Source organism: Silurus meridionalis, chromosome 7 (assembly GCF_014805685.1).
Source record: "Silurus meridionalis isolate SWU-2019-XX chromosome 7, ASM1480568v1, whole genome shotgun sequence".
NCBI lineage: Eukaryota > Metazoa > Chordata > Actinopteri > Siluriformes > Siluridae > Silurus > Silurus meridionalis.
In genome coordinates, this window is record NC_060890.1 from 25,675,677 (window position 1) to 25,689,499 (window position 13,823).

The 13,823-nt window shown below is 39.5% G+C and overlaps 2 protein-coding genes across 2 annotated transcripts in view; one reads left to right on the forward strand and one right to left on the reverse strand.

Annotated features, from left to right (window-relative positions):
* Positions 1-1,727: 1,727 nt before the first annotated feature.
* On the reverse strand, positions 1,728-10,942 carry zgc:92749 (Elongation of very long chain fatty acids protein 6-like). Its single transcript, XM_046854324.1, has 4 exons — positions 10,746-10,942; positions 6,502-6,633; positions 4,984-5,135; positions 1,728-3,055 (listed from the first exon to the last, which is right to left on the reverse strand). The coding sequence occupies exons 1-4, from the start codon at positions 10,829-10,831 to the stop codon at positions 2,613-2,615; spliced, it is 813 nt and encodes a 270-aa protein (XP_046710280.1). The 5' UTR covers positions 10,832-10,942; the 3' UTR covers positions 1,728-2,612.
* Positions 10,943-11,270: 328 nt separating this feature from the next.
* Positions 11,271-13,823, forward strand: part of uros (uroporphyrinogen III synthase) — a 9,609-nt gene continuing 7,056 nt past the window's right edge. The window contains exons 1-3 of the mRNA XM_046854325.1: positions 11,271-11,437; positions 11,686-11,762; positions 13,168-13,251. Coding sequence (XP_046710281.1) covers positions 11,700-11,762; positions 13,168-13,251 — 147 coding nt within the window. The 5' untranslated portion in view covers positions 11,271-11,437; positions 11,686-11,699. The remainder of the gene's footprint in view (positions 11,438-11,685; positions 11,763-13,167; positions 13,252-13,823) is intronic.

The following is a 13,823-nucleotide window of genomic DNA, read 5'->3' on the forward strand; positions in this document are numbered from 1 at the left end:
CTGTGGACACAGTTTGCCACGTCATCCACAAATGCTGGTTAAATCTCTTATCAGGCACAAAAGAAGGCATGCGTGAACATGATCCAGAAATGCTGCTGTCTTCTCTGGGGCAAAGTTCGTTTAAAATGTACTAAAAAAACTTTTGTGGTCAGACAAACTAAAATTAGAAATTATTTTTGGAAACCATGGACACCACATCCTCCAGATTAAAGAGGAAAGGGATCATCTGGCTTGTTATCAGAGCTCAGGTTGCAAAGCCGTATATCTAATGTTAATATCTATCTATCTATCTATCTATCTATCTATCTATCTATCTATCTATCTATCTATCTATCTATCTATCCATCCATCCATCCATCCATCCATCCATCCATCCATCCATCCATCCATCCATCCATCCATCCATCCATCCATCTATCTATCTATCTATCTATCTATCTATCTATCTATCTATCTATCTATCTACATTTACATTTACATTTGTGGCATTTATCAGACGCCCTTATCCAGAGCGACGTACAAAAGTGCTTTAAATCTCTAGTAATGAATAAATCTACACTGGTACGCAAGATTACACACTCAATATAAATATAACTCGAATTCTACAAGTGCTAATTTAGGTATTTCAGGAAGAGGTAGGTCTATCTATCTATCTCTGTGTGTGTATATAAAAATTATTTATATATACAGTACAGACCAAAAGTTTGGACACACCTTCTCATTCAAAGAGTTTACTTTATTTTCATGACTATGAAAATTGTAGAGTCACACTGAAGGCATCAAGGGCTATTTGACCAAGAAGGAGAGTGATGGGGTGCTGCGCCAGATGACCTGGCCTCCACAGTCACCGGACCTGAACCCAATCGAGATGGTTTAGGGGTGAGCTGGACCGCAGAGTGAAGGCAAAAGGGCCAACAAAGGCCAAGCATCTCTCGGGGAACTCCTTCAAGACTGTTGGAAGACCATTTCAGGTGACTACCTCTTGAAGCTCATCAAGAGAATGCCAAGAGTGTGCAAAGCAGTAATCAAAGCAAAAGGTGGCTACTTTGAAGAACCTAGAATATGACATTTTTCAGTTGTTTCACACTTTTTTGTTATGTATATAATTCCATATATAATTCCACATGTGTTAATTCATAGTTTTGATGCCTTCAGTGTGAATCTACAATTTTCATAGTCATGAAAATAAAGAAAACTCTTTGTGAACTCCTATTGTGTATAAAACACATTGTTAATATTTACTGTGGTGTACAAAACCCAAAAAATTTTAATATTGTAAAAAAGGTCAATATTGGAGACTCATGATGTCAGACTCTAATCAGCTCATTAAATCAAAACACCTGAAAAGGTTTCCTGAGCCTTGAAAAGACACCAGACCCAACAACGTAGAAGAGCTGAAAGCTGCTATCAGAGCAACCTGGGCTTCCAGAACACAACAGCAGAGTCACAGACCGATCGCCTGAGTTCTGTACATGATCATACTTTTCAGTAGTCCAACATTTCTGTGTTAAAAATCTTTTTATTTTATTTTATTATAAAATTAAGTAATATTAAATGTTCTGAAATACTAAATTTTGGGTTTTTATTAGCTGTAGGCCAAAAGCACCACAATGAAAATAAATAAACATGTATATATTATATATAAATAAAACATAATATAATCTCCAGTTCTTTCAGACAGCTGTTAGAGTAGATGTTCATGTGATGACAATAAAAACACACTGAAATGGATTTTTTAAATAAAAAATTTATTAAACATAAAACAGTTTAAAAGAAAAGCTCAGAATGACAGTACTTGTTGATACACATACTGATGGATAGATAGATAAATTGCCAGGTGGACAGATAAATAGATAACTGAATGGATGGACAGATGATGAATGTGTGGATGTAATTCTGGTTGATAGAATGATAAATGAAGAAATGCACACAGAAAAATAAATGCATATAAATGGATGGATTAGTGAATGGATTCATGGATAGATGGGTAGAGGGATATTCTGTTAAATGGACAGATGTACTGTATATACTGACAGATTCATGTTTGGATGGATAAATGGACAGATGGTTGGATGAGTACACTGTTAGAGTCATGGATGGATGGATGGATGGATGATAGATAAACAAACTATTAGATTTATTAATGGATGGATATATGGATGGATGGATGGATGGATGGATGAATGGATGGATGGGAAGACTTTTGGCTTCATAGCTGGATGAAGTGATAGATGAATAAATAAACATCTTCAGTATACTGTTAGATTCATTAAGAGATGGATAAATGGCTGGACAGACAGATGATTGGATGAATGGGTAGATGAGTATAGTGTAAGAATGGATGGATGGATGGATGGATGGATGGATGGATGGATGGATAAATGGATGGATAGATAGATATCATTGGATGTTAAGTCATTACTTTAAGAATGTGCAAAACATCTGTTAGTGTAAACCTGCTCCCTGTGTACTGGCTATGTTTCTTTCACACACACACACACACACACACACACACACACACACACACACACACCCTGAGGTCCTATAACCCAAACCCTGGATTAGTTGGAGATTTGGACAGAAAAGCAGCGCCCTCTCCTGCCCAGGACATTCTATTCAGCTTTAGCTTTTCTCTCTGTGGGCGTGTCCTTCTTCCCTCCCTTCATATAGGACTGGTAGAAGAAGGAAGCAAAGAGCAGAAGGTAGCTGAGGTACATAAGCGAGCCCCAGGTGATGTTGCTCTCTGTAGATCTGCACACCGTGTCGTTCTTCCAGCGGTACACGAGCCCGAGGACCATCAGACCCAGAGCCATCTGTAAAATCTGGAGGATGGTGATGATCATGGCGCAGGGCCGAGGAAGGCGCAGGCCGGCCGCTTTCACAGCGTAGTAGCTGTACATGAGTGAGTGCACGGTGAAGTTCATGGTGATGAACCAGCAGCCTCCTGCAGTTCTCTCACTGTAGGTGTACCACGTGTACAGCAGCACCGTGATGTGGTGGTACCAGTGCAGGAAGATCAGACGCTGCTTACGCAGAACGATGAACACCGTGTCTCCTGTTTGTGGGGGACATGAGGCAGAACCAAAAATCATGTTTATTGTAGTTTTTGTCTTATCTTGTCTCATATTTTCTTACCCTGTTTTATTATATCTTGTCTTAAGCTTTTCTTATTATCTCATTTAATCTTACTGTGTTATATTTTATATGATCTTATATTGTCTTATCTGTGTCTTATTGTGTCTGATATTGCCTTGTCTGGTCTAATTTTGTCTTATATTATATTGTCTAATCTAGTTTATTGTGTCTTTTATTGCCTTTTCTGATCTTATTGTGTCTTATCTATTCTTATTGTCTTATATTGTCTTGTCTGTTCTGATCATTGTCATGTCTGATTTGGTCTAGTCATTGTTTTGTCTGGTCTGGTCTAGTCGTTGTCTTGTCTGATCTGGTCTAGTCATTGTTTTGTCTGGTCTGGTCTAGTCTAGTCATTGTTTTGTCTGATCTGGTCTAGTCATTGTTTTGTCTGGTCTGGTCTGGTCTAGTCGTTGTCTTGTCTTATCTGGTCTAGTCATTGTTTTGTCTGGTCTGGTCTAGTCGTTGTATTGTCTGGTCTGGTCTAGTCATTGTTTTGTCTGGTCTGGTCTTATTTTGACTGACCTTATCGTTACTTACATGGTCTTTTCTGGTCTTACTGTGTCTTATATATCATCTTATATGAAATGAGGAGAAGCTGGTGGCAGAGAGCGAAACGTCCATTGAGTTAAGCTGAAAAATAGATTATTTTCTGCTAAAAGTAAGATATAAGTTTACACATTAAAATATAAAATATAGAACATATCTTCTTCTTCTTCTTCTTCTTCTTCTTCTTCTTTCGGCTGCTCTCATTAGGGGGCGCCACAGCGGATCATTCGTCTCCATCCCCCCTGTCCTCTACATCTGCCTCTTTCACACCAACTACCTGCATGTCTTCCCTCACCACATCCATAAACCTCCTCCTTGGTCTTCCTCTTTTCCTCCTTTCTGGTGTCTCCATCCTCAGCATTCTCCTACTGATATACCCCATGTCCCTCCTCCGCACATGTCCAAACCATCTCAATCTCACCTCACTCACCTTCCTTCCTTTTAGCAAAATCTACCACCATCTGCCCTTCCACATTCCTCTCCTGAAGACCATATCTACCATCACCCCCTACATACCCAATACAATCTGCCCCAATCACCAATCTTTCATTTCTAGGTTCACCTTCTACCACTTCATCCAACTCACTCCAGAATTTTTCCTTCTCCTCCATCTCACAGCCCACTTGTGGAGCATAGGCACTGATGACATGTAATCATCATCCCTTCAACTTCCACCTTCATCACCCTATCAGAAACTCTCTTCACCTCCACTACACTCTTCCTTCAGAATCACCCCTACACCATTTCTCTTTCCATCCACACCATGATAAAACAGTTTAAACACCTCCAATGTTCCTGCTCTTACTCCCTTTCCACTTGGTCTCCTGAACACACAGCATATCTACCTTTCTCCTCTCCATCATATCAGCTACTTCTCTCCCTTTACCCGTCATAGTACCAACATTTAAAGTACCAACCTGAACCTCCACTCTCCTCCACTTCTCCTTTCCCTGCCGTCTCTGTAGACGTCTTCCTCCTCTCCTTCTCCTCCTACAGCCAACAGTAGCCCAATTTCCACTGGTACCCTGTTGGCTAACGATACCTGTGGCGGTCTTTGTTAACCCGGGTTTCGACCGATCCGCTGTCAAATTCCGGTTCTGTGATCCCCATATATGTATATATGTGTGTGTGTGTGTGTGTGTGTGTGTGTGTATGAACATTATAATATATACAAAATATATAACTTTATTAAAGTTATAAAATATATCAATTCACCTGCTGGCAGAATCAAACAGAACCATTTGAGGCTCAAAGAATAAACTAAAACTTATGTTTATTCTATAAATAAAAATATGACCTCACCAAACTCTGGTACTTTGCTGAGGGTGAAGGCGTAGGCCCAGAACTTGCTGATGGGGGCACTGTAGAAGCTGGTGTCACACACGCTCTGTCTTAACCCACCGGTGTTGAGAAGGTGCAGCATGTACGATCCTGAACGCACTGATCCTATTATACTGAAGACGAAACACGTTGTTCAGCAAACAACTATAGCATTGAAGAGTTCAAGCTGTCTGAAGTTTGCAGAGAAAAACTGACTGAATGGATCACAATAACGCTTCATTCTCCTTATTTATTTGATATATACTACTCATTAGATCGTCAGAGCCACTGTGTTGCATCTATACTAATAATAAAGCTGTTGGAATTTACTCCTGGTGCTGTTTTTCATTCTTTTTCTCATTTAAAGGTTTTTAATATAATTCACGGTTATTTGCAGAATGCTTTTAAAAATGGACTTTGTCTCAAAGCAGCTTTGCAGAGATAAAGAGGCTATAAAGTTTGAATGTATACGTTTATTCGTAATGACTATGGCGAGGAAAAACTCCCTGAGATGGTATGAGGAAGAAACCTTGAGAGGAACCAGACTCCAAAGGGAACTTTGTCCTCAACACCAAATGTCCATTTATTACAGTTTTTTCTTCTCCACTCCGTCTCCAAATTTCTCTTTTTGAGAGAGAGCCATTTCTCAAAAACCCTGTATTCACCATATAAGTCCTACCACATGCTCCATGGTGCTCAGTGGGGTCATTAGGAAATGTGTACAATCATTGTCTTATGCTGGATGGAACTGGAACTGGATGTTACTATGGTTACGGGTGTTTATAAGCAGCAGATCCAACTGACTAGATGCATGTTCCACACTCTGAACTCACACCTGAACTCCTTCCAGCCAATCACAATCCACTATTAACAGATGTGCTTCTTGCAGCCAATCACAATCCAGCATTCACACTGACCAGAAAATAATCCTGGTTATATAACACGAGATGTTTCAAATTCTCCGTGAGAAGATCCTTCTATCTGACCTTTAACCCCATTAGAACATTTTATAAAACTTTGCCCTATCAAAAGATCTTTATAAAAATATAACTTCTACTTTATAATTAATTTATATGCAGTTTTTAACTGCTAATTAAATACAATTTGTAGTTTTTTGATTGTTTGGACAGGTATTAATAATGCAATATATTAAATAATTGCAATAACTATAATAATATCAATGATCATATCAATTAACAATGTAGTGGGTATTTTGTTTGAGTTATTGTGTAATGTGTATCCTCCAAAAATGATAAAAAAAAATCATCATCTTCATCATCATTTTTTATAGTTACATTTACAGTCACAGCTTTAAGGCTGACACTGCAGACTCAATTACTCACTTTATGGTGTTTGTTTTTATAGTAACAGGTCATATTCCTAACACAGACTCTAGAACAGTACATCAGGAGTGTTTTGAAAATAGTATGATAATGAAATAAACATTATAAAATAACACACTTATTGTCGTTCCCTCATAAACCCCGCCCCTGAACTCACCTGAACACAGCCAGGCTGGAGGACCAAAGCACCAGTGCAACACGCAGGTCCAGCTTCTGTCTGTCCCTCATCAGGTACTGGCCAAGGAAAATAACCACGGCGTATAGAGCAGACAGAACAAAGGATGTGGTCCTGTATCACACACACACACACACACACACACACACACACACACACACACACACACACACACACACACACACACACTCATATATATATATATATATATATATATATATATATATATATATATATATATATATATATATATATATATATATATATATATATATATATATATATATGGTGGACAGACAGATAAATAGGCAGATGGACCACACAAATAGATCGCTAGATAGATCGCTAGATAGATAGATAGATAGATAGATAGATAGATAGATAGATAGATAGATAGATAGATAGATCAAAGGGCAGGCAGATGTATAGCAGACAGACACACAGGTATGCAGACAGACATTCAGAGAAAAGAGACAGACAGGCATACAGGAAAACAGACAAGCATGGAATGGACAGAGAGGCAGACAGTTAAACATGCAGAATAACAGGTGTAAAGGAAAACAGGCAAGCAGAGAGAGACAGATAGACTCACAGAGAAAGAAAGAAAGAAAGAAAGAAAGAAAGAAAGAAAGAAAGAAAGAAAGAAAGAAAGAAAGAAAGAAAGAAAGAAAGAAAGAAAGAAAGACAGAAAGAAAGAAAGAAAGAAAGACAGACAGACAGACAGACAGGTATACTGATGGTCAGACTCATAGGCAGATGGCCACACAGATAAATTTCCAGACAGACAGGTATACAGAAACACAGAGACAGGAAGATAGTTATACGAGACAAGGTGTCATGCAGACAGAGAGATGATCAATCGATAAAGGAGGAAAGACAGACAGGTGGACAGGCAGGCCGACAAACTGAAAGACAGATGGACAGACAGACAAACCGTTAGATAGACACGGTGTCATGCAGACAGATAAAGGAGGAGTATCAGACAGGTGGACAGGCAGGAAAGAGTACAGACAGACAGGTCAATAAAATGACCAACAGACAGGTACACAAACAAAAAGACAAACAGACAGACAGTACTATAGACAGACAGACAAGTATGGAGACAGACAGGCAGACAGGAAGATAAGAAAAAAGATAGTCAAATAGTCAGACAGACAAAAAGCAATAGAGACAGTCCAGCAGACAAGCAGACACATAAGAAAAATCAGAAAACTTTGAGGCAGACAGACAGACAGACAGACATGCAGACAGACATGCAGGCAGATAGCTACAAGTAGATATGAGAAAGAATGTGGGACAGACAGGCAGACAGAGAGACAACCAGCCAGGAGGAAGATCAACAGACAGTCAGAAAGACAGACAGCCCAACAGACAGGCAGACAGACAGCCATACAGTATACAGCAATAGAATTAATTCCAAAATTATTGTCCCAGTCCATGAAAATAGAATAGATAAAGTGAAAATTTATAATGAAGGCACTTCCATTCATGCAGTTCAATCTCCAAAAATTCTTCTTCAAAACTCTGGTTTCAAAACTGTTGGCACCCTGTATATTTAATATTTGCTGAAGACAAATAACACAACCACAGCACGCCTGATATAAAACCTGAATCACAGCCAGGACAAACACCTGAGATAAACGTTATTCTCCACCTGAACTCTTTTGTTCACTAAGGGGGTTCGCCACAGCTCACTGCCCTGTCGACCCACGGTCCAATACATCACAGACTGGCACCAGCACACACCCGCAAGGGCAGTGTTTAAAGGTCTATTATGGACTAAAGCTAAATCAACAACGTGTCTGTTAGATCCCATTAAATCAATACTACTGAAGGAAGTCTTACATACAGCTGGTGATCCTCTTCTGTATATTATTAACTCCTCACTATCTTTAGGTCACGTCCCTAAACCCCTCAAGTTAGCAGTTTTAAGCCCCTCATTAAGAAACCTCATTTAGATCTAAATAAACTTTTAAATTACAGACCCATTTCAAATCTCCTATTTATGTCTAAGATTTTAGAAAAGATTGTTGCTGCCCAGTTCTGTTCATACTTACAAGAGAACAATATCTTTGAAGAGTTTCAGTCAGGTTTCAGGCCCCATCATAGCACAGAAACTGCTCTAGTTAAAATCACTAATGACCTGTTTTTAGCTTCAGACCAAGGCTTCATCCCTCTGTTAGTTTTACTAGCTCCTAGTGCTGCATTCGACACTATAGATCACGATCTTCTCCTAGATCGCTTTATGCAAGTAAATTATGGGGTACCACAAGGTTCAGTTCCAGGACCGCTGCTTTTCACAATATACATGCTTCCCTTGGGAAATATTATTAGAAGACATGGGATTTAGCTTGCACTGTTATGCTGATTATACCCAGCTATACATCTCATCAAAATCAGACGATACACTCAATTGGCTCGGATAACTGAGTGCGTCAAAGAATTAAAAGACTGGATGACTCATAACTTTCTATTATTAAATTCTGATAAAACAGAGATTTTGCTCATCTGCACAAAATTCAGTACACAGAAGTTCCAGCATTTCAACCTCCATTTAGATGGATGTTTGTTTGTGTTTTAGAACATCTGATCATATGCACATTATCAACTTGTGCTGTTAATATCATGTACAGCAGCTACGCTAATTCCTCTCCACTGCTTCTCTTTCTCTCCCCATCCCGAGGCATCCTGAGGTTGCTCCAGCCCCAGTCACGTCCCACCTCATGAAGATTATGGACCTTTAAAGAAGTAGATGCTGCAAACATCCTGAACCATCTAGAGATGGTTATACAGGAAAACAGACAAGCAGGAATATATTCATATATAAGACAGTCATATAGGAAGAAAGACAGTCAGAGCAGAGAAGCCCAAACATAAAAACTCACAGGTAGGCATGCAGACAGACAGGCTTATAGGAGGACGGGCAGACAGAAGTGAAGTCTGATAGGCAGACAGACCCGCAGGTTCATAGGTATGCAGACAATCAGGTTTTTAGAAGACAGACAGATGAATAGGCTAATGAACTCACAGAAACAGACATGTAGACATGCAGACAGACAGGCATATAAAAAGACAGACAGACAGACTGAAAGATGAACAGACCCACAGAGAGACAGACAGGTGGACATGCAGACAGACAGGCATATAAAAAAACAGACTGACAGACAGGTGGACATGCAGACAGACAGGCATATAAGAACATAAGCAGTCAGAGAGATAGATGGAGATACAGACAAGCCTACAGATAAACAGACGAGTAGGCATGCAGACAGACAAAGTGATAGACAGATAGACATATATGGAGACAGACAGACAGATAGACATATATGGAGAAAGATGGAAAGGCAGGAAAGCCTACAGGTGAACAGACAGGTAGACAGGCGTATAGGGAGTCAGCCAGATAAACAAACAAGCCCAAACATAAAAATACAGATAAACATGCAGACAGACAGACATTAGGCTGATACGCAGATGGACCCACAGTTAGACGGACACACAGACATATAGGGACACAGACAGATACACAAACAAGCCCAAACATAAAAATACATATAAGCATGCAGAGAGACAGACTGATAAAAGAAAAGACAGACAGATTGATACGCAGACGGACCCACAGTAAGATATTAGATATGCAGACAGACAGACATATAGGGAGACAGACAGAGAGATGGAAAGGCAGACAAGCCCACAGATAAACATCCCAGAATGCATGCAGACAGACAGACAGACAGACAGACAGACAGGAATGCAGAAAGACAGGGTTAAAGACAGACAGACTGACTCCCCTGTAGACAGATTCCAGGTGGCGTTAATATTCAGACAGACATTATCTCAGACAGATTTATACACATTCCCCAAATACCTTCTACTGTGGGGTAAAAGTACTTCATCAGATCTACTGAAAAGCTCTAGGAGGTGAAGGAAGTTTGTTTTTGCTGTTTTTACCCTCAAACAGCTTTTTTTAATGTGTTTTATTACTTTTACTGTTACACTGCAGCCTTCTTATATACACTGATACACAGATCCACAATCAGACAGATCAATTGATTAATTGATTGATTGACAAATTGATTAATTGATTTTAGAATGAATAAAACACTAAAAACAATTACGTTGTGATGATTAAAATATACCTTATAATATCGAATATAAACCAAGTGATTGATCATTAATTGATCATGAATTGATTGATCACGTGATTTAGTTTACTGGAGTTCACTCACCAGTTTTCCTCAAACCATTTAAACGCCACTTTTTCATCGAACTTCCTCTCGAAGTCGAAAAGCCCTGAAAATAATGTCTCATTCATCTTTTTTTAATCCCTTTGCTTTTAATAAACTCAGTCTAAAAGAATAAATGAACTCGAGTGACAGATTCATTTGATGAACACGTTCGGTTCTGATGCCCCGCCCTCTAACTGCACCTTATGTCCAGGTAACCAATCACAGCTCAGAAAGCCGAGGCGTACTAGCCAATCACTGATTAGAAGTCGTTACTTCAAGGCAAAACACAAAATACTTCCTGGTTGGTTTGCTAAAATAAGTGTCTCGACCGGGAAATATAAATTTCTTCAGAATAATAATATTGTTTTTTTTAATAGATTTCTGTAGTAAATATGCATTGATAAATATTTTTTAGAGATAAATTGTTAAAACTTTTTTAAATAAAACTTTAATGACATTAATAAATCTTGCAACGTGCGATTTTACCAAATTCGAGCTCTTATTTTGAAAGCAATGGCGCTCTCCTTTAGTTTACAGCTGAAATTAAATTATAGACGCAACCACCAGTATAGAAAGTATATTATATATTTATATTGTGTTATATCATGTTTTGGGTTTAGATACTGTCTGAAATGAGATAAATAAATAAAGTATAAAGTAAATATTCTTCGTGTGGTGAATAGGAACTGCAGGTATTTGTATAAATTGATTAAAATGTATTTGTAGTCACGTGTTGTTGTTGCTGTATACATTAGAGGAACCACGTGGTGTGGAAGCTTTATGCATGGCTCTGTGTTCAGTTCTCTCAGTGTTATCAGTGTGGTCCATGTGTGCTGATAGTAAGGCGTTGTTCTGTGTGAATTGTGCTTACTCACTGCTTATGACCGTTTATAAGCATGCACACTCCCCCTGGGTCACACTGTGTTTCTCGGTTTTGCAGCTGAAGGTGAAAGAATGAAGGTGCTCTTGTTAAAGGAACCCCGGGAGAGCGAGAGTGGAGCAGATCCATACATCAAGGTAAGATCATTATTGTTATTAGTGCACTGGTATTCTGACTGTAACACTGACTGCCACTACACTGATGCCATCACTCTGCTACACTGACCACCACCACACACTATCACTGACTGCCACCCTATTGTCTCACTGACTGCCACCATACTGTCACACTGACTGCCACCACACTCTCTTACAGACTGCCACCACTCTGCTACACTGACTGTCACCACACTCTCTTACTGACTGCAAACCTATTGTCTTGCTGACTGCCACCACACTGTCACTCTGACTGCCACCACACTCTCTCAATGACTGCCATCACTCTGCTACACTGACTGCCACCACACTCACACTGACTGCCAACACACTGTATTCCAGCACACTGACTGCCAACACACTCACACTGACTGCCATCGCACTGTCACACTGACTGCCAACACACTGTATTCCAAACACACTGACTGCCATCACACTGTCACACTGACTGCCATCACACTGTCACGCTGACTGCCATCACATTGTCACACTAACTGCCATCACACTCTCTCACTGACTGCCATCACTCTGCTACATTGACTGCCACCACACTTACACTGACTGCCAACACACTGTATTCCACCACACTGACTGTCACCTCACTGTCACACTGACTGCCATCACACTGTCACACTGACTGCCTCACTCTGCTACACTGATTTCCAACACACTGTATTCCACCACACTGACTGCCATCACACTGTAACACTGACTGCCATTACACTGTCACACTGACTGCCATCACTCTGCTACACTGACTGCCACCACACTGTCACACTGACTGCCATCACACTGTCACACTGACTGCCACCACACTCTCTCACTGACTGCCACCACAGTCACACTGACTGCCACCACACTGGCTGCCACCACACTGGCTGCCACCTTACTGACCCCTCTGCCTGATATCTTATTGCACGTGTTCATTATTTTGCATTTCATTTTTTTTTACTTTTAACTTTTAGGAAGCTAAACTTCAAACGCATCAAATAAGTCATTTCTAACCAACAAATAAACCTTAAAAAATCAGCGTTTCCTGTGTAGAGAAAAAGACTTTAAAACTGCCAACAAACTTGTAATTGACCAACTTTAAAATCTACTGAGTAACTCCTAACTAACCAGTTTTTAAAGTATTAAGTAAAACTAAAAATAAAAGTACTTAAGTAACTAACTTTATGAAGAAAGTGAACTTGTAATAAACTGACTAATTAATTAACCAACTAACATTAAAAACTACTAACTAATAACTAACCTTTAAAAACTACCAAGTAACTTCCTACTAACTTCTATATCAATTTAAAATAACTAGCTAAGTTTGTATCCCGTGTTTGTGTGTGTGTGTGTGTGTGTGTGTGTGTGTGTGTGTGTGTGTGTGTGTGTGTTTCAGGAGCTGGCAGCATGTGGACACTCAGCTACACTCATCCCCGTCCTGGCCTTTCAGTTTGTCTCTCTGGATGTTCTGACAGATCGGGTTCGTATCAGAGCAGCAGAGGCAAACTTTGAGCTACTTTATTTAATGCAGATTATTTCCTGTTTGCTTATGCGGGATAATTCTTTATAGTCTGGTGTAACAACCAATCAGTGACAGTTTAGTGTAACAGCCAATTAGTGACAGTTTAGTGTAACAGCAAATCAGTGACAGTTTAGTGTAACAGCAAATCAGTGACAGTTTAGTGTAACAACCAATCAGTGACAGTTTAGTGTAACAGCCAAATAGTGACAGTTTAGTGTAACAGCCAAATAGTGACAGTTTAGTGTAACAGCCAATCAGTGACAGTTTAGTGTAACAGCCAATCAGTGACAGTTTAGTGTAACAGCCAAATAGTGACAGTTTAGTGTAACAGCCAATCAGTGACAGTTTAGTGTAACAGCCAATCAGTGACAGTTTAGTGTAACAGCCAAATAGTGACAGTTTAGTGTAACAGCCAATCAGTGACAGTTTAGTGTAACAGCCAATCAGTGACAGTTTAGTGTAACAGCCAAATAGTGACAGTTTAGTGTAACAGCCAAATAGTGACAGTTTAGTGTAACAGCAAATCAGTG